The following is a 26,505-nucleotide window of genomic DNA, read 5'->3' as shown; positions in this document are numbered from 1 at the left end:
GAGTGGTTTCCACCCAGTCAGGTTTTTAGTTGAAACAGCTCGTCACTAACAAATCAATCTGAAGTCATTAAATTTTTTTTTGTAATGCTGAAAAACAGTGTTAGTGCCTAGATAATAATAGATTAAAGCAATTACACTATTATTATTTTAGGACACTGTAAATTTCTAGTGCTGATGTATTTTTGTTAACCAAATGGCATTTATGAAATAATAATGATGCTGAAGTATATGTGAATCATGTAAAGTATGTCATTCCAGAGAGCCGGCTAAGTTGGTCATGGATCATGTAAAATTCTTCTTTGTTTTGCTTAAATAAGGGCCAAAGCAATGATATTTTAAGTTCTTATTTGGTAACTAATAAACACCTAGTTTTTGTTTAATCCTGAATTTTGGCTAGTACATCCCAGACAGATTCCATATTATTGTTGAGCCTTTGCAACCTTGATCCTCCAAGCCTAACCAGAACCCTAGCTTCCAACGGTGTCAGCCAAAGCCATCAAACCCTTGTGTCCTCTGCTTCTAGCTCCAGGTGGCGTCTGATTTAGCACTGACCAAACCAGTGTCGGAACGTGACTTTTACAAAGATATATCTACTACTCAAGCTTTGTATTTTTAAGAATTTTCTCTATAAGGTACCTCTCATTTCCTAATAACTAAATGCTATATATTTAAACAAAAGCTTCTTCATTTATATCTTCATTTCCCTCTTATTCTTATAATGAATACACAATGCTTTTAATTTCTAGTACCACCTTCCACTCATTCCCCAGATACTATACAGGGTCCAGCAGAAGTAATGCCTGCTTGGTGTGGTTGCTAGGGTAATAATATGGGTGTAATAATTTATAGTTTTAATTTGAACATTTCACCTAAAATGTCATATGGTATGCTTGAGTGTGATATTGTTATGTTACAGAATTACATGCCTATGACTTTATAATAAAAGATTTTATAATAAAGAAGGGATGCTATTTGTGCCAGACCCTGTACAATATTGACACAAAAATGTTGACTTTGTTTACTGCAAGATTTGGTAAGTGAAGTTTAGAGCTATAGGAAAGAAATTCTTATCTAAACCAACAGCAAAGAAAATTTTAAAAACTACCCAAGTAAATAGGTTAAAGACATTGTTTTAAAATTCCAGTTGACTTCACTATAAATTTATTCTTTAAAGCAAAACATTCAATTGCCCTGCAAGTAAATGAGAAATCCAAGCTTTTTCCTTGTAGAGAGAGAGAAAAAAAAGCTAAATAAATAAGTAAATAAACATTTTTATCAACATCCACTGATAAGCATTCCAAAGAACCATTTGTGTAAAAGTATTTACTGTACCTAAGATGTCACACAGCCGCCCCAGCTGCATGTTCTGCTGTGTGTCGAAGTCAGCAATATTTTGTCGCACGGGCTGGGAATATCCTAAAAGGCAGACAAGGTGTCAAAACCCAGAAAGAGCAAGTCAGTATGGCAAAATGACACACTAGGATTTTTAAAGTGTCACAGTTCACATTTCCAGGGAAGAATTTTCTCTGAAGCGTCTTGCAGAAACAACCTCACTCCTAAGAATGAGGTCCCCGCTTCTCCAGGGAGTAAGCGTTACTACGGGGGATGTGCTGAGCAGCATCTTCCGCCACAGAGAGAGGTTCATATTTTTCGACACCGACAAAGCTGCTGGGAATCAGGGTTATAAAAACATGGGAACGTTTTCTGACATTTAACATGAATGTTCAAAAGAGCATGTAAGGACATTATGCTCAGGTTTAAAAAAAAGAACAATTTTGGCTTTTTAACTTATGCTTCCTCTAGGGCATTTTGAAGATGTGTCCCAGGGTCATTCTAAGCCTGTACAAAGATTTCAGAGAGACCCCTTGATGTCAGGAATACGTATTTAAGTGATTCTAAATACTAAAGAAATATGCTTCTGCTCAAATACTCACAAGGATGTTTAACCTTTAAAGGGCCATAAAGGTTACTATGGTTAGTGCAGTATTTTATCAGAACTAATGAAAGCCCTGCCAGCTGCCTTCCAGGGGAAGCAGAGCAGAGGGAAAACACATGTGGATTACTATTGTCCAAAAATCTTCCACAAACAGAAAAACAACAACACTTTCTACTGATATTTCAAGGGTTAAAAAATGTAAGTGAATGAAAAACATGCACTTAGAAGGCATGCATACTCATAAGCAGGAGCAATTGCTTATATGAAATCCAGCAACTTTAGGTGCAACTTTTTTAAAAAATAAAATTGCTTTTCACATTTCGAAGAGATGCTTCAATGCCTCCTTGTGGTTAGTGAGCCCAAACACATGTTTCAAGTTAAACCGCTATAGATAAAGTGATTTTAAATACTGCATCTTTGAGATGTGACACAGATTTCCTTTTCAGCATAAGGAAAACTATAGCAATTCAGGCAAGAGGGCTTCAGATCAAATGAACTCTGATAATTGGCTCTTTGCTTTGATGTCAGTGTTTAAACACCAGACAATGTCTGGAAATTAAATGAGTTTACAATTCATCTAAATGTCTCCCTTTGGCTTTAAGCAGATGAACTTAACTAAACAGGCGGAAGGACAAATGGGTTGTTTGAAAAATTATTAAATTTTAAAATAATTTGGGGAGCCACCCCATGGAATATTTAAGCTCATATAGACAGCTACAAACAATGCTGCTTTGGTGTGTGGTTGCAATATTGTAATTCGGGATTTTGCATATGTATAATTCTATCTACATTCTGATAAATGTTTACAAAGAGGTATTGTGAATAGCTTATATACAAGACTATAAGAAGGCAGGGAAAATGCCTAAAGAAATAAGGTATGATTAAGAAAAGTGCCTGAGAGCTTTCCATGAACACATTTCCTTTCAAAAGTGAAGATAAAAGGCAGAGTGAGATGTCTCATTAAGATGATGTCCAATTTAAAATACAAAGGATGTCTGATCACTTTCTTGCCACAAATGCAGCACGGGAGTGAATACGTCTGTGTTTCATTCAAGTGCTCAAGGTTAGTTTTCCAGCAAATTACTCAGTACCTCTGTTACCTCTGATCAAGGATGCATATAAAGTGCCTACGCAGAATTATGATAGGACTGGTTACTCGGTTAACTCTACAAATACACTCACTTTGAAGACCTGTACGTTAACAATCTGAGAACATTGTTATAGAGGATCACGTGAAGTAACAGATATGAAAACATTTTCCTATATGGGAAGTGCTGTGTAAACACAGGGCATTGTAATGTTATGAGGTCCGTGCACTTCCAAAGCTCATACGAACAACAAATTCTGTGTACGTTGCAACAGATGTGACAGACCGTTCTGCACGGTCAAGATACAATGCAGTGCACGTTGTCATCAGCAGAGCAGTTGATTTTTTCAAAAGATCAGATTTATTTTTATGTTTCGTATATCCACAAAGTACATGTGTTGGCTCCTAGGTGAAAAGACATCACCAGTGCTGACGGAATATATTAAATACAGCAGAGACGTAACCAGGACACTATCAGCAAGGATGCTGTGGATTTGGGAGTGTCAGCAGACATGCCCAGCGGCAACAAAACATCACAGTTTGGAATATAATCTTCAAAGACGGGATACTTCAAAGGTCAGACTAGAAACATGGGGGGAGTTGTGAGAGACTGTCTAGTTCTACCCTGTCACGTGATAGGCAGGGAAACTCAGGAAAGTGCCTTGTCTCTCGTCTGAGGTTGCATAAACCTGAAAATTACTAGAGTTCAGATGCTACGGGTTTAGCGCTTGTGATAAACATGGTTACATAAAATAAGAGAGAAGACAAGGCTCTTCAAGTGTGAGCAGAGAACTCCAGGAGGAACAACGAGCCTTTGCCTCGTTTCTGACTTTTGTTTTCAATTGTTGCAGTAGGCAGGAGAATGGGCCTCCCAAGGTGTCTGTGTCCTCATCCCTGGAACCTGTGAGTATGCCAGGTTACAGGGCAAGGGGAAATAAAGTTGCAAATGGAATTAAGGTTGCTAATCAGCTGACCTTAAAATAAGGAGATTATCCTGGATCATTTGGCACCAGGTAATCAAAGGCCCTTAGAAGTGGAAGGGGGAGGAAGAAGCACAGAGAGTTAGAGACGGGGCTGGAGAAGAAAGGCACAGAGAGATGCAGCATAGCTCGCTTCAGAGATGGAGGAGGGGCCAGGGCTTTCCCTGTTCATTCCTTTGCGGGTGGCTTCTGAAAGCTGGAAAGGGTAAGCAGATGGATTATCACATTTTTTGGACCATAAGAAACACCTAGGTTTTTGTGGAGGAAAATAGGGGAAAATATTTGGAAGCAAAAAATGTGGTAAAATATTTAATAACATAAATAACGATGTATTTTTCCATTTTTCACCAATATTTCACCAATGTAAATGTAAACAGAACTCAACAGCAGCATTAACAACCATTATTCCTCCCAAATTTGGGGGGGTGGGGAGTACATCTTATGGTCTGAAAAATATGGTATATCACAGAGCACCCTTCTGCCCCCTGGAAGGAACACAGCCTGTGACCCCTTGATTTTAGCCCCCTTTGGACTTCCGAACTACGGAACTGTAAGGTAATAAACTTGCATTGTTTTAAGCCACAAAGTTTGTAGAGACTGGATACAGGGTGACAGAAAACGAACGTGAGTGTCCAGCTTCCCGTACCCCGAGGGTGCACCACCTCTCTCGGACACGCTGCTTCTCTCCCACTCTGACTGAAGGACGAGGGAGGGCCAGGACCCTAAGAAGAGCTCACAAAAAGCATTAGGTAAGTGTTGTTGTTGTTGTTGTTGTTGTTGTTGTTATCTTTCCTAACTTCAGCTGAGCCAGACTGAAATTCTCAAAAGGAGCCTCACTTAAATGTGGAGAAATTATTATTATTACCAACATAAAATTATATATGAGCTATCAAAGTGCAGTTCTTCTAGCTTACGCAGCTGGTAGGCCCTAGTCACTAGCACGTGTGCCTGAGCACCCTTTCTAAGATTCTCAGCCTCCTCTCACTGTCCTTCTCGTGCACCCTTTCTCCGCTGTGCTGTTTTCAGTTTGTCATCGCACACCCCTTTGCTTGCTGCTTTGCTTGTTGTGTGCCTTCCTTCTGCCCTGCACCACTCGCAGCTCCCCTAGCCAGAGTGTAACGTCCATTTAAGCAGAGATAGGGTGATATCCCATCAAACGAGTCAATGAAATATGTCTTAAGATCCTATTCAAAGAATCTGTCTTTTAAATTCCTAGTCCTTTCTGCCACATGTTCTTATCATTTCCTCTCCTTTCTTTTTTAAACTCTTTTAAAATTGGGTTCTCCGATCTGGAGAATTTCTGGGGAACTCAAAGAATGGTCAATGGGATTTGTAGCTTTTCTAGGTCCTCATCTGCCTAGAATGAAACAGCACTGGCTTGAAGGGGTGCTCCCTCTTATCTGTGTACAGGGAAACACAGCTTCTGGCCTATGGCCATCCTTACCACCTGAAAAATATTCCTAATTTGATGGAGTGTTCTGTCTTTTTTTCAAAATGTTATTGCTTCTGCTTTACATCAAAGAAGGGTACCGAAGAGCTGCCTCTCTGAAGTCATCCAAGAACCTTTGGTTCTCTGTTGAAGCAAGGATGCCCATCAGAGGTTCAGTTGCACTCATCAATCGTGTTCACACGGGCTGTCGTTTCTCTATCTTCATGTTACCTTCACCTCCTTTCCCTTCCCACCCCTACTCCCTCAAACCTCCCCTAGACAATGCTCATTGGCTCTTCACCCAGCACACCAGCTGTGCCAGGATTGGCTTCTCCTTCACAGAGACCCGAGAACACGAGCAGGGCAGTGCTCAGTGACTAAGCTTTCTCAGGACCGGCGCACGTCTCTGCGACAGGTGCCTGCCCTGGAAGGGGAATCACAGATTCATTGTCCTGTGGTTGACTCCTAGTTTCTTTCGTCTCCAAGTCCTATTCCTTGCCATGGTGCCTAAGGCAGAGAAGGGGTTTAAAACGGACTTTCAGTTGCTAAGCAGTTCTCATTCATCTGATCGCCTGGCCTGAGGTGGCAGTCGCCAATGCTTCAGTCTGATGGGCTGCAGCGGTAGTTCTCGACCTTTCTCCCATGTTGAAACACGTGATGGGAGATGTTCAAATGGGTCACACACTGCTAGGGCCATACACAGCATGGAAGTAACGGTAACTCCATCCGTTTCTCTTCCACTCAGGAAAGCATGCTAGAGGCCAGTGGAGCAACAGTGCCCTTGTTATAACCTTAAATTGTTCCAATTCATTAAAAAGGTAATCATTAGCCAACTTTGGTATTCTAATAGTAAAAATGTAGAGGAACTTGTGCCACGCTTCACAACTGATTGCACGTCAGTACTGCAGTCATCTGGAGAAATGTGATGTAGACATTACGGTTATGTGCAGGTTTTCATTACTTGTGAAGTGTGAAAGCACAAGATACTGAGATAGGAGATAACATATAGCAAGAGAGAGGCCTACTTGGGTTATTTATATAGTATATCCAGCACCAGTTCGGTGAAAATAAAACAGAGTGGTATTTTGGGGGCTGCTGAGGGGGGTTAGGGAATTTTGTGATGAGGATGTAGAAAGCACAGGAGGTACTCAACCATCTGTTGAGTTTTAAAAACATTCTCAAACCCGAGCTGCCAGGTGGCTTCTGTGTGGCTCTGAAGACCTCGCTCTCACAAGGGGGAGGACTTTCTCTCGTTTGAAATGTTTGTCAGTGGCTGGCACGGCGCTGCGTGCAGCTAAAGCCAGCGATTCTCAAAGTGCCCTATGGGGACCCTGAGGGGCTCCCTGACCCTTTCAGGAGGTCTGCGAGGTCAGAATACTTTCAAAATAATACTAAGATGGTACTTACTTTTTTCAACTGTATTGTTTCACAAAATACAAAATATTTATTAATATTGTATTAATATGATTTTAGATTTTAGATTGCAACTAATATTTAAACATTACTGTTGTTGAGTTTGGGCATAAAATCAAAGAAGAATATACATGATTATCTGAAAAGGTTATAAAAACATAACATACTATTCCCTTTTCCAAATACTTATCTGTGTAGGGCCAGGTTTTCTTCATATGGTTCAACCAAAACAACATATTGCAACAGACTGAATACAGAAATATATGTAAGAATCCAACTATATGCTATTAAGAGATTTGCTCCATTGCCAAGCTATGCCACTCTTCTCACTAAACTTTTTCCTGTTAGAATGGAAATAGTTTTCTTTAATAAAAATGTTATTTAGATTAAAATTGGCAATAGACTTATTATTTTAACATAAATTAAGTATTTTTTAAATTTCTCTGTTTTAGTTTCTAATGTGGTGAATATTTGTAGATATAATCCACTTAAACCAACGCTCTTTAGGGTCCTCAATAATCATTACAAGTGTAAGTTTGAGAACCTCTGAACACAGGTGTTCCTATTTTTATGAGAATGAAGATGACAAAAACTATAGTGTTCTTTTACTACTCGGATGGCACTTTCTAGGGCACACCCTGACATTATTAGCCCACGGCAGGAAGAGCCCGGGAGCTGGGGCCACTTGACAACCCGCCCAGCGCTGCTTCTGGGTTTCACAGAGCAACACAGCCGGCTCGGGCCAACCCGGTCATCCACCCAGTCAGTGAGTGACTGTTGATCTGGGTCACTGGAGGATTATGACATGGAAGAATACAAGTATGTTTTAATTTTAACTCGGGCTAGAACTAAATCTGAAAGTGTAAGTGTGTTTTGTTCCTGATCCCAAAAGATCTGGATATTTCTGGAAAATGCTGTCTGGCAGACCTTGGCAGTACATCTGTCTGCAGGATTTAGCATGGCAACACCACAGCTAGATTATGGGTTCCATGCTACCTGCCAAAATACATGTTAAGACTTCAAAGATTTGATTGAAAGTCCTATTTGCTAGCCCTGAGGTGGAAGGAACAGAGTCTATCTTATCTTTGAGTTGTCAATGCAAAAATGAGAGAGTTGAAAGATGCCAATGTGTTGGGGGGCACAGTAACAATGTGATTTCAGATATAACACTTTTGGCTGTGGTCCTGTGATCACAAATGCAGGTGAGCCCAAGGTCTTAGCTTCTGGAGGAAGTAAGTGGAGTTAGGAAGCAACTGTCCCATGAGCACTTGTGGCTCTCAGTCCAGTGTTGGGACAGTTGTGCGCAAAGTTCAGTTTTCTGTCTTTTAGGTGTTTGTAACGGTAGAGAACAGCAGAAATGTTTTTTTCCTGCACCTCACAATGGCAGGGCCCATGACTTTATGGAATGGACTGCCTTGGAGACCACTCACTGTATTAGCCCCAAGGATAATTTGCTGAAGTAAAGTAGGAGGAGGGGGAGGAATCAGCTCAACTATGTACATTGCTTCTAGCCATTAAATCCTTTAGCAGTGAAATAAAATTACATACAGAAAAGAGAAAAACCCATCTCAGTATATCCATTCTTTTTATCTTAAAGGAGGAAGAGAAGTGAGAGAGGAAACTCAAGACTGGGGGTTTAATTGGCTGGCAGGTGCTTCGTGTACCTGCTCACGGCATCTGAGCCCACACTTGGTATATCTCATTTAGTGTCAGTGTATTTTACAGTGCCACTGAGTTTAAGGGTAGTGCCAGATGATGCACCATAATAAAGATGCACAGAGGTTAAGATAAAAGTGGAGGAAATAATTGGCCCAAAGAAACCGTAAGCAGAATTAGTGCACAGGTTTTGTTTGGACCTCTGCTTCTTCTGGAGGATTTAGGATTTTTTGTTCCAGTTCTTTCTTATTTGACTGAGAAATTTTACTTAAAATAGACCCTAGCATTCTATTCCTGCTATGGATCATAGTATAATAGATTATCTTGTTATAATTATACTTTATTAATAAAATTGATTAAAATATACAATATCTAATTAACACATCAGCTTGTATAATCTGGAAAGGATGACCTTTTTAAAAATCATCTTATAAAATTACAAGGCCAATCCTTTTCTTTGGACAATAAATCAACAGCATCCCACCCCTTCTCTTGGTTAAAAATAGCTTAAAGTCTTTGTTATATCTAGGAATATGAGGTCTGTCCGGGAAAAGTCCAGCCATTCTTAATATAATGAGAACAGTTTGCATGACATCAGTGTAGCCTGGCAGCCAAGGAGAGTGGACTGGAATGTGCATGTGTGAACAGTGACGACTTCACTGTACTAGTCAGTGGGGGCAGTAGATGCCACTGGGTGAGCATGTGTGCTGTGTGGCTGTCACATTCAAAATGACTGAGTGAGTAGAGCAACGAAACTGCATCAAATTTTGTGTTAAGCTCGAACATTCCTCCATGGGAGGAACTATCCAGCTGATTCAGAAGGCCACAACTATGGGCAACTGGTGATTGGCAGCTTTATCATGATAACATGGCTGCTCATGTATCATGTCCTATGCAGAGTTTTCTGGTGAAACATCAAATCCCCTGGTGACTGGGCCCCCCTACAGCCCAGATTTGGTGCCCTGCAACTTCTGGCTTTTCTGAAAACTAAAATCACCTTTGAAAGAGAAGAGATTTCAGAACATTGATGAGATTCAGGAAAATACGATGGGGCAGCTAGTGCCAATTGGGGGAATAGTGTGAGGTCCCAAGGTGCCTGCTTTGAAGGGGACTGAGGCATCGTTGTCCTATGTACCATGTTTCTTGTGTCTTGAATCTTCTTCAATAAATATCTCTATTTTTCACAGTACGGGGCTGGATACCTTCTGGACAGACCTCATATTACCTAAAACACATAACAGTCAATTGTGTTTCATCACTCCTCTTTTGAAAGAGGTTAACCTGCAATGTGTAATTGTCTTTATGACCATAGTATCAAGTCGTGGATTTGAAAATACACGGTAAATATCTGGTGGTCAAACATGTTACTGAGAGGCTGTCCTTTCGGTGATGGCAGGTTTGTAGAACGCAATCATCCCTGTGGGCGCAACGCTACATCCACAAGTAACCAGATGCCCACAGCTGCAGTATATTAAATATGAGGCAGTTATCAGCTACTATACTTTCATTTTTAGGGTTCAGACAAATCAGTGTAGCCCCAGTTGTCTAGCAGCATGGTGTCATAATTTCTGGGGCTAATTCTACACCAGGATTGATTTCAAATTTCCTATGGAAAGAGACAAAGAGGTCAAGGCTGTAACTTGTGTTAAATGCCCACCTGAACCTATACTCCTACCAGCAGATTTTGATTGTTGAATCCCCCTTAACTCTGGAAAGAGAAGGACTATACTGAGTAGATTGGGGTCCTGGTGCAGGGTGAAGCGGCCGTGTTGTGACAGCTGAAACTGTCAAGTGTCCCCAGAGGAGGCGGCACACGAGAAAAAGGCACGCCAGAACCATTTTTTTAAAAAAAGATATGGTTTGAGAATTATGTCAGTGGGATAGATATGAGATGACAATTTAATGTTACTCAAAATTAATTTAATGTCCACAAGTCATTTTGTGAAACCTAAAGTATAGCTTGTAGAAACAAATACTATTTTATCAAAGCCCAAGTATAACTCTCTTGTGAAAATGTGTAATTGGGCTTTTTAAATGCTTGGCTGACAGAAATATCTGAGCTTGGTCTTATTTCTAGGAAAAGACATGACTAGCAATTTTTCTTTAAAATGGGTTATTATGTTGTTAACAAACAAAAATTACTGCAATAGGAAAGATTTTCAGGCTTATTATAGATTTATTTAAATAATCTAGAAGAAAACTAGTTTTAATATCAGATTTAAAATAATATTTTCTAATAGTTTTTCACCAGGTTATTTTTCTACTTAATTTGTATTCAGCAAGCCCTTTTGAAGTTTTAAGATATTTTTATTTAAAACTATTTTTCATTACCCAGTTTAGATTACTGACCATTCTTTTCACAATTCTACGTCTTGGGGGCTCCTTTCTGTCCAGCTTCTCCATAGGGCTGATTGCATTGGGGTCTTGAAGGGTAGAGGAGGGAGAACATTTGTGGAAATTGTGTCTAACTTTGTGCTCGTCAACACTACAAAGTAGGGGCGGGGGGTCCTTGTTCCTATTTCTAGTTTTGAAAACAATGAAGAATGCAAAACAATATTTTGCACATAATGTCAGGTCAGGTCCACAATTCCTTGCAGAAGCAAAAGGCTCTTGCGCTTTATTCTGGGGATCTGAGTTGGTTAATTGGGTCTGCAATTAGCCACTCTGGTTGCAATCAATTACAAGTGCAATTTCTGTGTGTGAACTAATTTTGTGTGTGAAAGTCGTCCCACCAAAACAAAAGTCTAAGTTAGAATGAAATTCAGATTTGTTTTGCCTCACTCACATCCTGAGAAGGAACAATTTCCTCCATGAGTCAGAAAGACTCATGTAAAAGTAAAAGGCCCTAATGTAATTGCATTACATTACTGTATAAATTTAAGAATTTTAAAAACTTTCTACACATACTGAGATGTAAGTACTTGAGAATCTAGAGAAGTTCGCCTTTGAATGCGATTCCAGTTGGCTTTGAAATATTGTTTTGCAAAATATATTTTGCAAAAATATTTATAGTAATAAAAATATTTTACTAATTTAAAATAAAATCTTAATCATATTTATATAATAATAATTACTTTTGCTTTTAATGTTATATATTGTGTTATGGTTCTATGCTAAGTACACAAACAGGTATATTAACACAGAAGCATAAATAAATTGCAACTCTGAGTTCTGTTACAATAGACCGCTTAATGCCTTGCTCTACTTAAAAGGTCTTAACAAAAAGCTCATATGTAATATGTAGATTCAGTGGATTTCACTTGCTCGTCAAAACCCTACCAAGTCAGCTTAGGAAATCTGGTCTCACCAAAAGTATTTCACACCTAGGAAGACAAAAAGGAAAACAAAACAAACAAGCCAGCAAATAAATTGCAAACACTTGGACAGCAGTTCATGTTTTAAAAGAACTTCCCATGCAAATTTTTAAAACTCCCCGTGTCATTTTGGCATACCTATTTTACCACCGTGTTGTAGAAAACAGCTTTTAAGTTCCCCAATTCATAAATGTAATTAAATAATTACATTAGTGCTAATTAACATGAAACTGCAGATTATTTAAGCGCAAAAAAACACTATTCAACTTCTTAATTATTCTTGTTCACACAGCATTTCCTTTTGCTCAGGCGCCCTAGGTGCAAATAAAGCATCCCATCTGCTCGTAATTAGAACTAAATAATTTCAGAGAATGTAGCTTATCATTTTGACTGCACATTTGATTAAAAACAGTGTACAAGCAATATCCTGGCTTATTGGCATAACAGCAATGACACACACAAGCCTGTGTTCCTCTATCATTAAAGAAGATAGAAAACATTATCTGTTATTTCAGGGGGAAAAATACAACTTTTTAGTTCATTTCATACAGATGAAAGCGAATTACAGCAAATCACCTCTCCACTGAATAGCAGCCCCCACATAATGACTTTATTTGCTTAATCCCCAAATTAAACGCCGTTTCGAGCGAGGGCCCTGTGTTATTACTCTCATCATGTCGAGAACATTTTCCTGCCGAGACCAATTTGAATAAAACAAGGGGCCTTCCTTGAACTCAATCAAGGAGCCATAATGTGGTGGGTAATAGAGGTTGCTGATAGATTTGCAGGCAAAAGTGTTATACCTAATGATGGGATATGGATAATAGTCCTCCTGGAGGTCCTGATGCGATTCCAGTTGGCTGCCAGATGCTAAAAATCAAGAAGAGCATTGATCAGTGACAGGAAGCTGTAGTGGATTCATCTAGTCAAACTTCAGCTGTTTTTCCACTGTACAGTTAAGCCAGGCATAAATTATATTAATTGATTTAATTACATACTTAAAACATCTTCCCCAATTAATTTAATTAGGTGGCTACATGATGCTACTGGCAGGGGAAGATTAGAGGCAGCTCACTTAATTAACAGAATATGAATGAAAAAAAGAGAAAGCAAACATAAATGAAATTGTGAGCACTAATTAAAAGGCTGTCTGCAAACTTAAATACTTTCTGACAAAGTGGTGACAGCAATGTAGACAAGACAGGGGTTTTTTTTTCCCCTAGCAAATTAAAGTGCCAGGAGGTATATATAGGGAGAAAAGTTAATGCAGTTACACCATTGATTTTCTGACAGAACTACCATAGTCAGAGTGAAGGGACTTTCTTTTTCTATAGAAAAATTGCAGCAGAGTTTGCAGATTCCTGATTAGGGTTAAAATATGATGTATGGTGCAAACAAATGTAGTGTTTGTGCGTCACACAAGGAGGAGAGTGGAAGGTGAGGGGGGCCGCCGGGGAGGGTAGTTGGAGAGAGAAAAGGAAGATAAAGAGACCCTCATTGCACTCGTTCAAGCAAGAAATGTTTAGAAAAAGAGGTCTGCCTTAACAGCTGGCCGCCTTGTGTACCTTGGCTCGAAGGCGGAAATTCTGCAGGTGTCTCTCACGTGCCTCCTGCAGGATCTTCTTTATTCGAGACTTATGGCAGTGCAGCAGCCACGTGATGGCGATCACACCTGACGCCCACTTCTGCTGGCGATACGTCAGGAAGAATTTTCTGGCCTTGTAGCATTTCCATGTGGCTTGGATCTTGCTGATAGCCTTTATCTTTCCACCTTGGCCCTTGTACCTTTGCCCAGGGACGTTTATTATGTTTTGGATGGGAACCGGGTTCTCTACCACTGAGAGAAGGTCAGTCTTGGTAAGTTTATTCTTCAGCTCAAATTCTGGAAGGAGGGCTACTAAATTGTTCCCTTTTATTTTGACTTCTGGTATTGCATAGTCCCTGAGAAACTTCTCAATGTGTTCTAAGAGAGAGAGAGTACTTCCCCAGGATGAACTAAAGCATGCCTTGAATGCTAAGAAGTCCGGGTCTGTCTTGTTTATGACGCCGTTATAAATGAAAAAGTCATAATCCCAAGGTGATTTCTGAGCTTCAGAAGTTGATGAGATTCTCAGGGACTGTGGAAGAAAAATGTCACCAGAGATGAAATAGAATTATGATCTTCTTTAAAGGAGCAGTCAAGACACACGCAGTATCACACTATCATTTATTACTCAACGGCAGGAAAATATGGGTCCTAGTTTTGGTTTAACGACTATAGATCATATATGAAAGTCTGGCCAGTATATATCATAAAACATTACCAAAATAATATCTTAGAGATCATTCAAATCTAGTATCACTTTTATAAAAGTGTTAATTGCTCAAGGAAAGTGATCATATAAAATTTGGGCATTTAGTTCACTTCAATTTGGTCAACTGACCCCCATAACCTTGGTGATTTACTTTTACACATGCTCGAATGGAAGCAAGTCACTGCTTTCTTGCTCATAAGTTACCCACCAACCCTGAGAGATGGGGTAAGCTTTTCTGTGCACTCTTTGTGATAACCTCAGATATGCTCATCAGAGCTTTGCTGTCTGTTCTGGCATGCTAACAGGTCATCACTTTCTAGCGTTGCGAAGCTCTGCCACCTTCTCTTAGTATCCAAACGTGATTTTACAGGACATTGTGTTGTGTGTTGTCACCACTGCCACTTTCTAGGCTTCTCTTGACATAGGTTCTTTTATTCTTAAATCTGGTGTCTTCTTAGGGATATATCTGGAGCTGTCCCCAGGTAGAATCTGAAATCATGTAACAAGTAAAACCAAGGAAGCATTTGCTTTTCATTTTGTTTTTATCTGTACTGATTGAATTTTTAAATTGATGAGAGAGAGAGAGAGGGGCATCGATTTTTTTTAATTGTTCCACTATGCATTCATTGGTCGCTTCGTGTATGTGCTCTGACCGGGGACATCAAACCCACAACCTTGGTGTACCGGGATGACACTCTAACCCACTGAGCAACCTGGCCAGGACTGTGCTGATTGAACTTTCAAGTCATGAAAAATACTACTTTTGTTTTTAAATGTTGAGATAGGTTCTCTAAGAGTAGAATGATGACAGCTTTTTTTTCTTTATACTTTTTTGTATGGAAAAAAACTGAAGAAATGTTATTTTAAAAATAAAATCACAAGAGGTTTGGATCACAACGGCAATATATGTTACACATACCCCTTTAAAAAGAGAAAAAAAAGAATGTTTTGTGTCCACATCCACTGTGAAACCACTACATTTCATTACTGAAACCTGTTGCACTAGGAAAAGACACTCTGCCCCGTGTCTGGAGGTTCCTAGCGGCCTGGCGGGGGAGGGGCAGAGATGTTTCAGGCCCCGCCTCCTCCTCCCTAAGCCAGGTATCAGCTAACGGTGCTGCCTGCTTCTTGCTCAGGGAGTTAAGGAACAGATTGTCTTCCACATGCCAATGTTTTCAGATGTATAAGCCCATCTTTACCAAAGTGTAAGATTATGCTGCTCTCTTTAGTTTGAAGTTTTCACAGAACTCAAAGAAAACAAAGCAGTCAGTTAATGTATCAATGGCCATTATGCCACAGCTCTATGGTGATGAGCAGCACTATCGGAGATTGTTTATACTCTGTCTTTGTTAAACAAATGTTAACTGATATTAACTAACAAACTCAAAGCAGAAAGCTATTGAAGGGAAAAGCAAGCCAAGAGATGTATTAATAATAGAAGCACCCTAAGCAAACAGGAAAAGTTTTTTTAAACTTCACATTCTTTTTCTTTTCTTAGGTTCTAGGCGGTGGACATAGTTGGACTGTCATCTCAAGTAAAAATGCCGAAAAGCAAGTGTTACCTCCAAAAGGGGTCATTTCCTTGAACTTTAGGAGTGGAGTTTAAATAGCAGCAAGCTCTTTTATGCTTTTAATTTAGGAGTTGTTATAGGCATAAGAGTGATGGAAAAAAGCCTTCTCGCCAGGACTCTAGCCCTTTTCTCATCTAATCAAGTGCCAAGAGAAAACGCAAACTGTTTAGCAAGTGGAAATAACCCCTTCTTTTTGGATGGGCCAGAGAGAGTTAGAGAAGTAACGTCTCCTTCAGCAGATGCCAGTGCTGGCAGGAGGAGCCGCAGCTCCCGAATGAAGACACGTGGCACATGCTCCCACAGAAACGGCCCGTGGCTACACTTCTGCCTTCCTTCAGGATCGGGTTCCGATGATGGAAAGGTTCGAATTCAGAGAAGAATGACAGTGCTCCATCCGCGAGAAACAGACACGCAGAATAATCACAGATGGCCGTGTATGGAGCCGGCTGGTCCTGCCAGGAGTCCCACACTTGATCCTGTCAACAAGACCCTGGGACTCCTACAAAGAGCACGGCTATGGATGGGAGATTCACCAGAGACTCTGGGCTCCTTGGAAATGTGAAAATATTTTGAAATTCCTTATCTCTACAGAGAGCCACACGGAACTGGGACCATTGTTGGAAATGGAGCCACCTGGGGAGAAGTTTAAGAAAAGAGAGGATGCTTATGTCTCTCTGGGGCAGTGCCTTTCCATGGGGTGGGTCTAGGGCATTTACCTACGCCAACAAATGCACTTCAGACCTTTATATAGAATAGCTGTGGGATGACAATAGGGTTACGAATTTAACAGTGGCTCTTTGAGAACAAAGGGATTGCACCTCCCTAACTCTTGGATGATATTCTAGTAAAGACCTGTTCTCAAAGGAAACACACTCTTGGACATCAAATAGACCACTCAGGCACGGGGAAACTGTGGGTCTGGAGTCAGCTAAAGCATAACTGTAGTACATCTGTCACAGAGAATGCCACACTCGGGAGCACTTTAGACTTAGAGCAAGAAAAGACATGTCTCTCAAGAGAAAGGCTTCCCAAATTAAAGCAGTGCATCAGCATTGTGAGAGCCATCGAGCAGGTAGAGACAAAGCTGTTTCACAGCCTGCTAGGAATAAGAGCCCTGATTAAAGGTCACGCCATGCTTCAAGTTTTGGTTCCTTCTGTTATTCTTCCTTTATCGTTTTATCTCCATGAACTTGTCTACAATCATTTCCTTCCTTCTATCGTTCCTTGCTTCCTTCTTGACTCCCTCCCTCTCCCCTTTCCTTCCTTCCCTCACTTCTTTCTTTTCCTCTCTTTCCCTCCCTTCTTTTTGGTGCAAGATGTGCCTTACTCCTAATGTACTGTCACTTACTTAATAGTCACATCATTTCCTTCCAGTGGGGTTGGCTCTCTGGCCCACACAGAGCCCAAACCTGTAGCCATGGCCTGACTATTAGTATTGTGCTTGAACCACGCCATCCAGCTGGGATAGGCTCTTCTTCATTTGCAAGGTGTAACCCCTAATGAGGCAACTCTGAGAGTTTCTGGAGCAGTTATTTAGGGAAAATTCCAAATCTAAAACAAAGAGCAGGAAGCAGGATGATGACCGCATGTGCCGGCAAGTCACAGATGTGAAGCAGAAGAGGCAGGTCTGGAATGGCCTTCTAAAATTTAGAAATAAGTGCCACCAAGAAAAAAATTCAGAAAAAAAGACACATATTTCTAAGCTGAACGTCTTTATGAAAAACGTTCCTTTCACACGTGTGGACAGCATGCGATGCAGGAGTAAGCTGGAGCCAAGGATCTCTGAATCGGAGGTAACCAAGGTCTCCTGACAGCTAACGATCAAGTGATTGGGGTAACCCAACATGGACAATAATTTTAGAGAGTGGTTTTCCTGGAAGGATAGATTAAATTATTGTACTTTTGAATTTATGTTTGGGTGTTCAGTTTCTCAAATGCCCAAATGTATATCCATCAGTAACTACCCTAGGAAATTCCAGTGTGTGAGAAAAAAGTTCCTCCTGCCGTTATGGGTCTAAGTGAGAGCCTAGCTCGGGGGACGAATGGAGCGACCCTCAGAGATGAGTCTTCATCACTCTCTGAAGACCAGGGATACCATCCGTGACGACTGCTCTTTAATATCTGTTGGGGGTCCACAGCGTGTTAAACTTTGTACAGAATAGATGTCAAGTCCTCAGCTTGCTAAAATGTGAGAAAGATATATACAATATTTAGAGAGGTTAGTTGACTAATCAGGATTCAGGGACTCAGCATAATCGCAGTCTTGAATTTTAAAGCATGAGGGATCTTGAAGGTCACTGGCCTCCCTTTTTTACTCAAAAGGCTCATATGGACCCAGGGAAATGAGCCTTGGCCCTGACGTCTTATTAACCTGGAATCAAGTGCGTGCTGTCTCACTATCTGTTATGTACTCTTGGATAAATTACAGTCTGCCGTGAACTGAATGCTTGTGTCCCCACAAAATTCATATGCTGAAGCCCTAGTTCTCAGCGTGAGGATATTTGGAGGTGGGACCTTTGAGAGGTAATTAGGTCATAAGGCTGGAAGCTTCACGATGAGATTAGTGCCCTTATAGGAAGAGATAAAAGAGATGATCTCTCTCTCCTTACCAGGTGAAGATATAGCAAGAAGGCGGCCTTTTGCAAACCAGGAAGAGAACTCTCACCACACCCAGCCTCCAGAACTGTAAGAAATAAATGTTGTTGCTTAGGCTGCCGGGTCTACATTGTTTGTTACAGTAGCCTGAGCAGACTAAAACAACATCCATCCTCCCTGAACCTAAATGTTTCTCCTCTGTAAAAATGGGAGGTCCCTATCGGTTGCTGTGATGATCACAATATGTATAAAGAATCATTCACGGTGTCTCATCTCAGTCTATGCGGTTATTATTACCAGAGGCGAGGAAACTGAGGCTCAGAGAGGTTAGGTGAGTGGTCCAAGATCGCAGAGCTGGCTGTCACTCCCTACCCCCACACTGCCAATGCCCACGGCCCTAATTGTCCGGAACTTCCCATATGGCCCATTACCAACTATGCTCTCCTCGCTCAGCCCTCCTGTTACCATCTCCTTCATCAGAGACAACCTGGCCTTGACCTGTTGTTTCTTTCTTATTTGCAAAGCAATCTGTTAAACTAACCCCTATGAACGTGCTAATGAACCATGGTGTAGTGGAAAAGTGATGGATTTGAAGTGAGAAGACCTGGGACCTAGTCTGTCACCACTCCCCACTGTGGCCTTGGGAAGTCACTTTTCCTTGGGGAGTTTCACTTTCCATTAGGGGATCACTCAGGGCACTTCTAATTTTGACCCCCTATGTCCTTCTGACTTAAAGTGCAACCCCTCCAGGAGTATCTGCTGTTTAATAAACTCCTGATGTTAGTCGAGCCATCAAATCAAAGGCAAGCATCTCTTCATGAGCCATGAAAAAGACCCAGGGATTGTTTTTCTCTCTTTACTTTTTTAGATAGGAAGCTCTTTCTAGCAACTCACATGCCACAATAAAGGAACAGTTGTAAAGATGATCATGGGCAGAGAACCCCAAAGAGTGATATCCCAGTATTTCAGGGTCTGCATATCAGGTCTCTGTCTGTAGGACCTAGAAATGGCATAAGCCTTAAGTGTCCATTACAAGTGAGAGTCGGAGCCCTTAACCTTTAGAAAGAGAATAAAAGGCAAAAATAGAGAGTTCATTGAGTGGAGACATATAAAGGAAGAGAATTGAGTGTACAGGCCACTCAGATCAGTGGCAATTTTCTAGGGATAATTTCTGCAATTGCTTTGAAACGTATCTTTATTCAAATGAGTCTTCCTGAAACACTTCCTCAGGAGAAAAAAGATCCTCACCTAGATACATTCTTACGGGACAAAAACACTCAAAGGATCAATTCTGATTGAAGATCAAACATAACAAAATAAGGATGGTTTTTTAAATAGATGGAGTATATTTTCAGTCAAATGTGAAATTTCCTTTTCTAAAGAAACTTTTCATTTTATTGCTGCATTGGTGTCATCGTTTCCGCTACCCTTCTAATATTCTCTGAGAGAATGTGACATCGTTAAGGGCCACCTGGGACAATTATGATGGATGGGGGGAACTTGCTGGCGATGATAAGTACAGGGAACCTGACAAGATGGGCAGCAAAAGCAGCCCGAGTCCTAGCTTTCTGTGAAAAGTCACATCGTTATTTTCTCTATTGGTAAAGGGAAAAGAGGAAGCTCCAGAAAGGGTCTCTATTCAAAGAAAAACTTGACATTGCAGTTTTCTGGGGAAAATTGTGTGTCTAGCAAGTATGTTGGTCAAAGATCACTAAACAACACTTGCAGAATTCTTACAGCACCCCAGTTTCTCACACCCTCTATACCTACATATGTATTCTGCTTTATTTTAACTCAAAGCACTTGTCACTACCTGACATTGTATTAAATATCTGTTTATTTTCTGCCTCCCTCGCTAGAATATAAGTCCCACGAGGGCAAAGACGTGGCTTGTTTTTGCTCACTGCTGTGTCCCCAGTACCTAGTATGCTGCCTGGTGTGCGGTAAAAGCTCCATAAATATTAGGTGAATGAATGAGTGAGTGAATAGTAAAATTTAAGCTCATAGCCACTTGGGCTGGATTTATAGCACAAAGCTATTCTATGATCACACAAGTTATTTGCAAACTCATAACTTGAGTTTTGAAGCACTAATAGAAAGTTTGACCACTTGGATCTGAAAATGTCCTTACCTTTGACCAAGGAGCTCTACCACTAAGATTCAGCCTAAATGCAAAGATCTGTGTACACGTATGAAGGATGTTTATGGCAGTTCTATTTACAACAGAGAACTGGAAATTATTTAATTATTTATTAATTAAATAATCTATTTAATATTTAAATAATTAAATATTTAATAAATATTTAATATTTATAATAGTATAATAATTTCACATTGATAATTTAGTGTCAAAAAAGGATAATGACTAAGAAAATTATATGTCTTTAAGACAAAATATTACATGGTCATTAAAAGATTTTATGAAGAGTTTTAAATTATATATGTAAAGGCTTTGATAAATTGTTAGGTGAAAAGAATAAAATCACAGTTGAATATATAGTATGATGCCAACCAAGGGGTGTGCCAAATACTCAAATATGTGGTATTATGAAAAAAATTTTCTTGCATATTTTGGCATTTTTTCTCCTTTTGAACTTTCTAAATTTTCTATGAGTAATCGGGTCATAATAATTTAATAAATGAAAAATATAAATTAAAAATGTAAAGATTTTATCTTGTGGCTTACTGATAATTTCACCTTTTTCTGCTGTAAATAAGTAAAATTATTAGTTACATGTAATAAAAGTGTACAGTTAAAGATGCTATGCAGAGAAGTAAAAACAATTTTATCAGTTTTTTTCTTGTTAATTCTTTCTTGCAAGAAGAAATATTTTGCAAATAAAACTGCATAATTTTAATTCAAAAGTTTCACGCTCAAAAATGCATAGGTGAGGGCGGCAATTTCTAGTAAATTACAGAAAATGGAGAATGATTTTAAGAGATTCCACAGTTTTTCTTTTATTTTCAGATTTTTTTTCCTCTTCTTACTTTAGGATGATCAATTGATTGAGGTTTCATGAGGGAAAGTGAGTCTAAGAGAGAAAAAAATAGCCTTAGACTTAAAAAAAAAATCTCATCTTCTATCTCCAGGTTGAAGAGCTCTAATTCTTAGTCGGACCTCACTCTCTTCTCCCTTTAGAACAAGACAAGAAAGGAGACTGGGTTGTTCTAGAAGCACAAATCCACCTGGGGAGACACTCTGCACTCTTCAGAAAGCAGGCTTCTCCTCCCCTGGACTGGACACGTTACAATCGAACTGCTGCTAGACACCACCTGGCGGTTTTCATAGTTTACATGTTTAAGCCTGGAACTCTTTGTTCAAAAGCGATGTAATTTGATTGGAAGGAGGGGAAACAGTTAACACAGCAGCTGTGGGTGCGAGGGCCTTGGCCCACCTACTGGGAACTTCAGCTTTTCTCCCTACCCTGGGCGAGCTGGGGAAGCCTTGCAGGGGCTGTGGGAGCTCCTTAAAAACACTGATCTGGTCTAATCTCCCCCTTACACAGACGGGGCGGAATGGGGCTGGGTGGGGGAGATATGTGCAACGTCACACATGTTGCCTGATTAAAATATAGAGCTGACTTACCTATGACATAATCGCAGTTTTCTAACACGAGCTTTAATAGTATATATTCAGAAAATACTAAAGAAACTAACAATATGACGACATGACCAAAAGAAGTGAGATCCCAAATTTGACATTAAAATTAATCACTCAAACCTATTCTTTCTATACTAAAGGAAACTTTACAGCAGAGGTATGGTTTAGGACATAGGATTTTCTTTTATTTTTTTCTTGTTTTATTTGGAAAAAGTTTTGAAAATACAGAAACATATAGAGATTAATGTAAAAAAAAAGTGCCATGGATGGATGTTAATCTGTTGTCGTTCTTTGTTCTAGGTATGTATGCACCTCTGTGGCTCATAAAGATAAGAAAGCAAGCTCTAAAGTCCAGCACCTTTAAACCAGAACCATCTCTACAAGAATGAATTATGTTGTACCATGAAGTCCTCATGTCAGATAATACAGAATACATATCATGTATAAAACATATAGTTCTTAAGTAAAGAAGACAAAAATATATAAATTTTTAATATCTTAAAAATATAGTACACATTAATATATTTATAACATAGAATTTAAATGTATAGTATTTAAACTATTTACATATTTCCATGTGTATTTAAATAAAAGAAACAACATATTAGGTGCATTAACCCATTCCCAGAAGCAAACCTACTCATGATTTTAACTTAGACCTTATGTTCAATAAATATATTTGCTTGTTTTACCCATAAAATATATTTTACTATCAAAATATTAATTAGAACCAAGTGGATCTTAACATAGTTGGAAACATGACTGCCTTGAGATAATAAAAAGATTTATTTGCTGAGAGGCAATTTTAGCACCCTCAAATCTTTAAACTAGATTCCTGAAAATAAAGGCCTCAGATGTCTTGAAGTTACTACAAACTCCATTACAGTTTATTATTTTATCCCTTGGATCCTTGGGCAGAGCCTGACTGATTCAATTTATCATTCAACTTCTTGAGTTTTGGTTACCTGGCAACTGCACTGATCTAGAAGTCCAAAAAGGCTGTTGAAGTCAGAGCCCAAAAGAGCAGGTGCAATAATAACACCGGTGACAACCACCATCCTGATATTGGGGGACACAAGTAAAAAAGACACTGGAAATTGGTTGTATGTATGCATAATATTGGATAAATGAAATATTAAATTAGATTAGGGAGGCAGAGACATTATATCCTTTAAAAAGGTTTCCATCAAAAACAATGGTGATTTTAAAAAATTGCTAATGCTGTGGGGCTCTGGCAGCCACCCAGCCAGCTCTGTATTGTGGCCCTGCCACTTTCTAGTTGGATGACCTTCACCTCTCTGTATCCAGAGAAGGCCCTCCCAGTAAAAAGGAAGTGACAATAGTACCCACTGCATGGAGATGCTGTGAAATGAGATACTCCATGTACAGTGTTCCGAACAATGTCCCTAACGGTGTGGGAAGAATTGAGAACCTGGGATGTGGAGAGGCCACAAACTCTGGACCTTCACTCTGTCACCTGGACCCTCCATAGCCCTTTACGAGCTGTGTGGATCTGGGGACAACGAGAGCACAGGGGCTTGGCGGCCGCTGTGAGCACTCATTGGGTAAGGAAGGGGCTTAGTGCCCTGCTCTAAGAGCACAGTCCATCAACATTAGCCCTTATGAGTACTCCAGATAAATAATGCCTTTGTATTCCTAAAGCACATCCTATTTTTAAATGCAGAAGCAAGCTCACAATTTCCTCACAGCAAGAAGTCAAGAGGAGCTAGAGGAAGGATCTAATTGCATTGATTAGTTTATCTGGGAGCAATTTGTCTGGGTTCAGGACTGTGTGCGAGATCAGTGCTGTAAATGTGGCCCTGTTCAGTCACAGCTCCACAGGAAAATAAGGAGACCCCAAAAGTGGCCTTTTTTTCCCCCTTGAGAAGGGGTGGTTAAGTTCCCTCTGAAATCCTTATTGATAAGATCACATCCATGAAAAAGAGAGGCCTAAAAGATGCTCTTTAAAATAGACCGACAAATTATGGTAAGAAGTGCTTTATAGGTCCGAAGCACTTTCACATGTGCCATTAACTCCTCGAACCCTCATGGCAAGCCTTTGGGAAAGGGGGTGGTGTTCCCATCTGCCGGAGGAGGGAAGGGAGGCATGGAGAATCTAAGCGACTTGCTCCACGTGTCTCTGTTAGTAAAAGGAGAATCCCGCTCTTTGCTACTTCAAGTGTGGAACCTTTATCATTCATCCATGGCCCCATGGAATGCTCCTAGCTGGCATGTACTTGCTGTATTGTGGGGACGATTTCATTTTTCCAATGTTACCTTGTTTTAGTCATACATGCATTGCGTGTGAGCACCATATGCACACACGTGCATGCACACACCGGGGGGCAACTGATCCTTTTTTTTTTACATTTTATTTCATTTTAAGTGCACTTTTAAAAGATGAAAATCTTAGATTGAGGTGGAAGACTGAAGTGACTCAACCAAATTTTGAGTATGCTAAATAACATTTTTGGACTAAAGCCTGAGAAGTAATTCAGTCCCAACAGAGAAAAAAAAAATTTTCCACTTTAAATAAACCATTTTTTCCTGAAAAACATGATATAATTTCTTTTATAAAAGAAGAGCAAAAAAACTGTTGTGACCATCTCCAGCTGTCCAACCAGCCTCCCATGCTTCTGCCCCGCAGCAGAAGGAAGGGACATCAGGTGACAGACCCCAGATTTCAACGAGTCACACCAATTACAGACCTTCTTCTCCTGATGTACTCTTGACCTTCTGCCTTTCGCCTACAATGAAGAATGAGACACAGTTTAAATCAAAATGACTCTCATGGGCAATTTTACAAAACAAATGGGAGGCACAGTCTCCCGCCCCCCAACCCCACTCGCCCAGCTTCCCCCACTGGGCCAGCCCGTTCCCCCTTTCCGTGAAGGCGGGAGCTAATAATTACAAAGACATTCGGCCCCCCAGACAATGATGCTCTGCTTGCCAAAGGCCCTGTTTGTTTTGAAGAGTTCGACAAAGTAAATATTTGCAAAAACAACTATGACCAGATGCCAAGTCCCACTTCTATGGGACCCTCGGAGAAATATTTACAAGGGCTTCTCGGTGCGGCAGCACACTGCCCGGTGGCGGGGACTGATCCGAGGTCTCCTCTGGCTCTGTGACAGGCCAGGTGCATCACAGCCTTTTAACTTCCATGCTAGGGCACTTTTCACAGAGCACATGAATAATTACATTTACTATTGAGGAGTCAGTTCAGAAATGTACCAGTTTGGGGCCACAGGAAGGAATCTTTAACCACTATTGCTTCTAGCAGTACAAAAAAAAGATTTCTGAAGTCAATAGGAAATTAAAGGCAGGCTTAATTTAGGAAACGTCATTCAAAAAATTTTTAAGCTTTTAATTCTTTAAGCTTACTGCTTAAAACCTAGTCTTTTTGGATTACCTGTAGATCTGTTATCTGCAAAACTGCGGCCCCGAGAGCTAGAACACGGTGAGAATTGGAACAGGTGCCCCTGCTTGTTCCCATTATGCATATTAGCCCATGGCCTTCGCACAGCCTGTTAAACAGCTGAGTTTGAAACAATAATGGTGCGGGCCAAACGCTAGCCTGAAGGCCTGTCTGTCTTGGGATTTGGCCATTTACATTGATTTTTTTTTAACCCACATTTTTCATGAAACACAAATATTTGCCATGGCAACTGGGGTGTCACATGACATGCTGCGACAGAAACAGCTTGGAAATCTCTTAAGAGGAAACAGCCCACCAGTGCTGCAAATCCAGTGGAAACATCTTGAGGAGGATTTGGACATTAAAAGATGAAGGTCTGGGAAGAACAGGTAACAGTCTACTACGTAGACACAGTGGGATTAATTTCTTCTGTGCCACTCTTTGATTTCTCTCTCTCTCTGTCTCTCTCTTTCTCTCTCTCTCTTTTTAAAGGGAGCAGCTGTAAACATGACCACATAGGGTAAGCTCAGAAAAAGACACTGCCAGCTGCCTCCTTTCTAGGGTGAAAAGTTTCAATTATCACAAGTCTGTCTGTGCCTCATAAACATAAGAAAGCAAGCTCCAAGAGCCCAGCACCTTTAAGCCAAGAGAATCTCTGTGGGGATGAACATGTTGTACTGTGAGTTCCCGATGTCAGAGGACATAAAATTCCTTCCCCTTCTTCATTACGGTAACCATGCAAAATTGGAGAGCTTGCTTTTTTATCTTTGGCTCAAAGACAAGTGTAAAACAGCAAAACATCACAACAACATACACCATGCAACACAAATTTGGATACAAAGCACTAGCTACTGTGTTCCGGACTCTGGGACTATCACCAGCTAGCAGTACAAGTTGACCAATCATTTAGTTCATTTCGCAATAATTTGACATGACTGATACTGTCATGACTGAGATTACTTATATAACAATCCCCGTTGTAAAATCATATGCGTCCCAGAAACCACTGAAAGAGTATTTACTTCTGTGTGAAAGGTATAATTAACATATGGGTACTACCAAAAATCTCACTGAGAATATTATGATTAAGAACAATTTTCCATTAGCTGGGAATGGGAATACCTTTGATCTGTGTCTCCTGGGAAAGATCTTCAAGGCTTCTGGAAACTGCAGTGGCTTCTCAGCTCCAGCTAAATGGGCTGTTGGGTGAATAC

At 40.2% G+C, this 26,505-nt stretch overlaps 1 protein-coding gene across 1 annotated transcript in view; it reads right to left on the bottom strand.

Annotated features, from left to right (window-relative positions):
• IQCH (IQ motif containing H) overlaps positions 1-26,505 on the bottom strand; it is a 192,313-nt gene that overhangs the window by 86,458 nt on the left and 79,350 nt on the right. The window contains exons 8-11 of the mRNA XM_036017373.1: positions 24,585-24,623; positions 13,381-13,932; positions 12,619-12,685; positions 1,333-1,416 (exon numbers count right to left, since the gene is read on the bottom strand). Coding sequence (XP_035873266.1) covers positions 1,333-1,416; positions 12,619-12,685; positions 13,381-13,932; positions 24,585-24,623 — 742 coding nt within the window. The remainder of the gene's footprint in view (positions 1-1,332; positions 1,417-12,618; positions 12,686-13,380; positions 13,933-24,584; positions 24,624-26,505) is intronic.

The sequence above is a fragment of the Phyllostomus discolor genome, chromosome 1, assembly GCF_004126475.2.
Source record: "Phyllostomus discolor isolate MPI-MPIP mPhyDis1 chromosome 1, mPhyDis1.pri.v3, whole genome shotgun sequence".
Classification (NCBI taxonomy): Eukaryota; Metazoa; Chordata; class Mammalia; order Chiroptera; family Phyllostomidae; genus Phyllostomus; species Phyllostomus discolor.
Note: the sequence above shows the minus strand (reverse complement) of the source record. Positions and strands in the feature narration are given on the sequence as shown.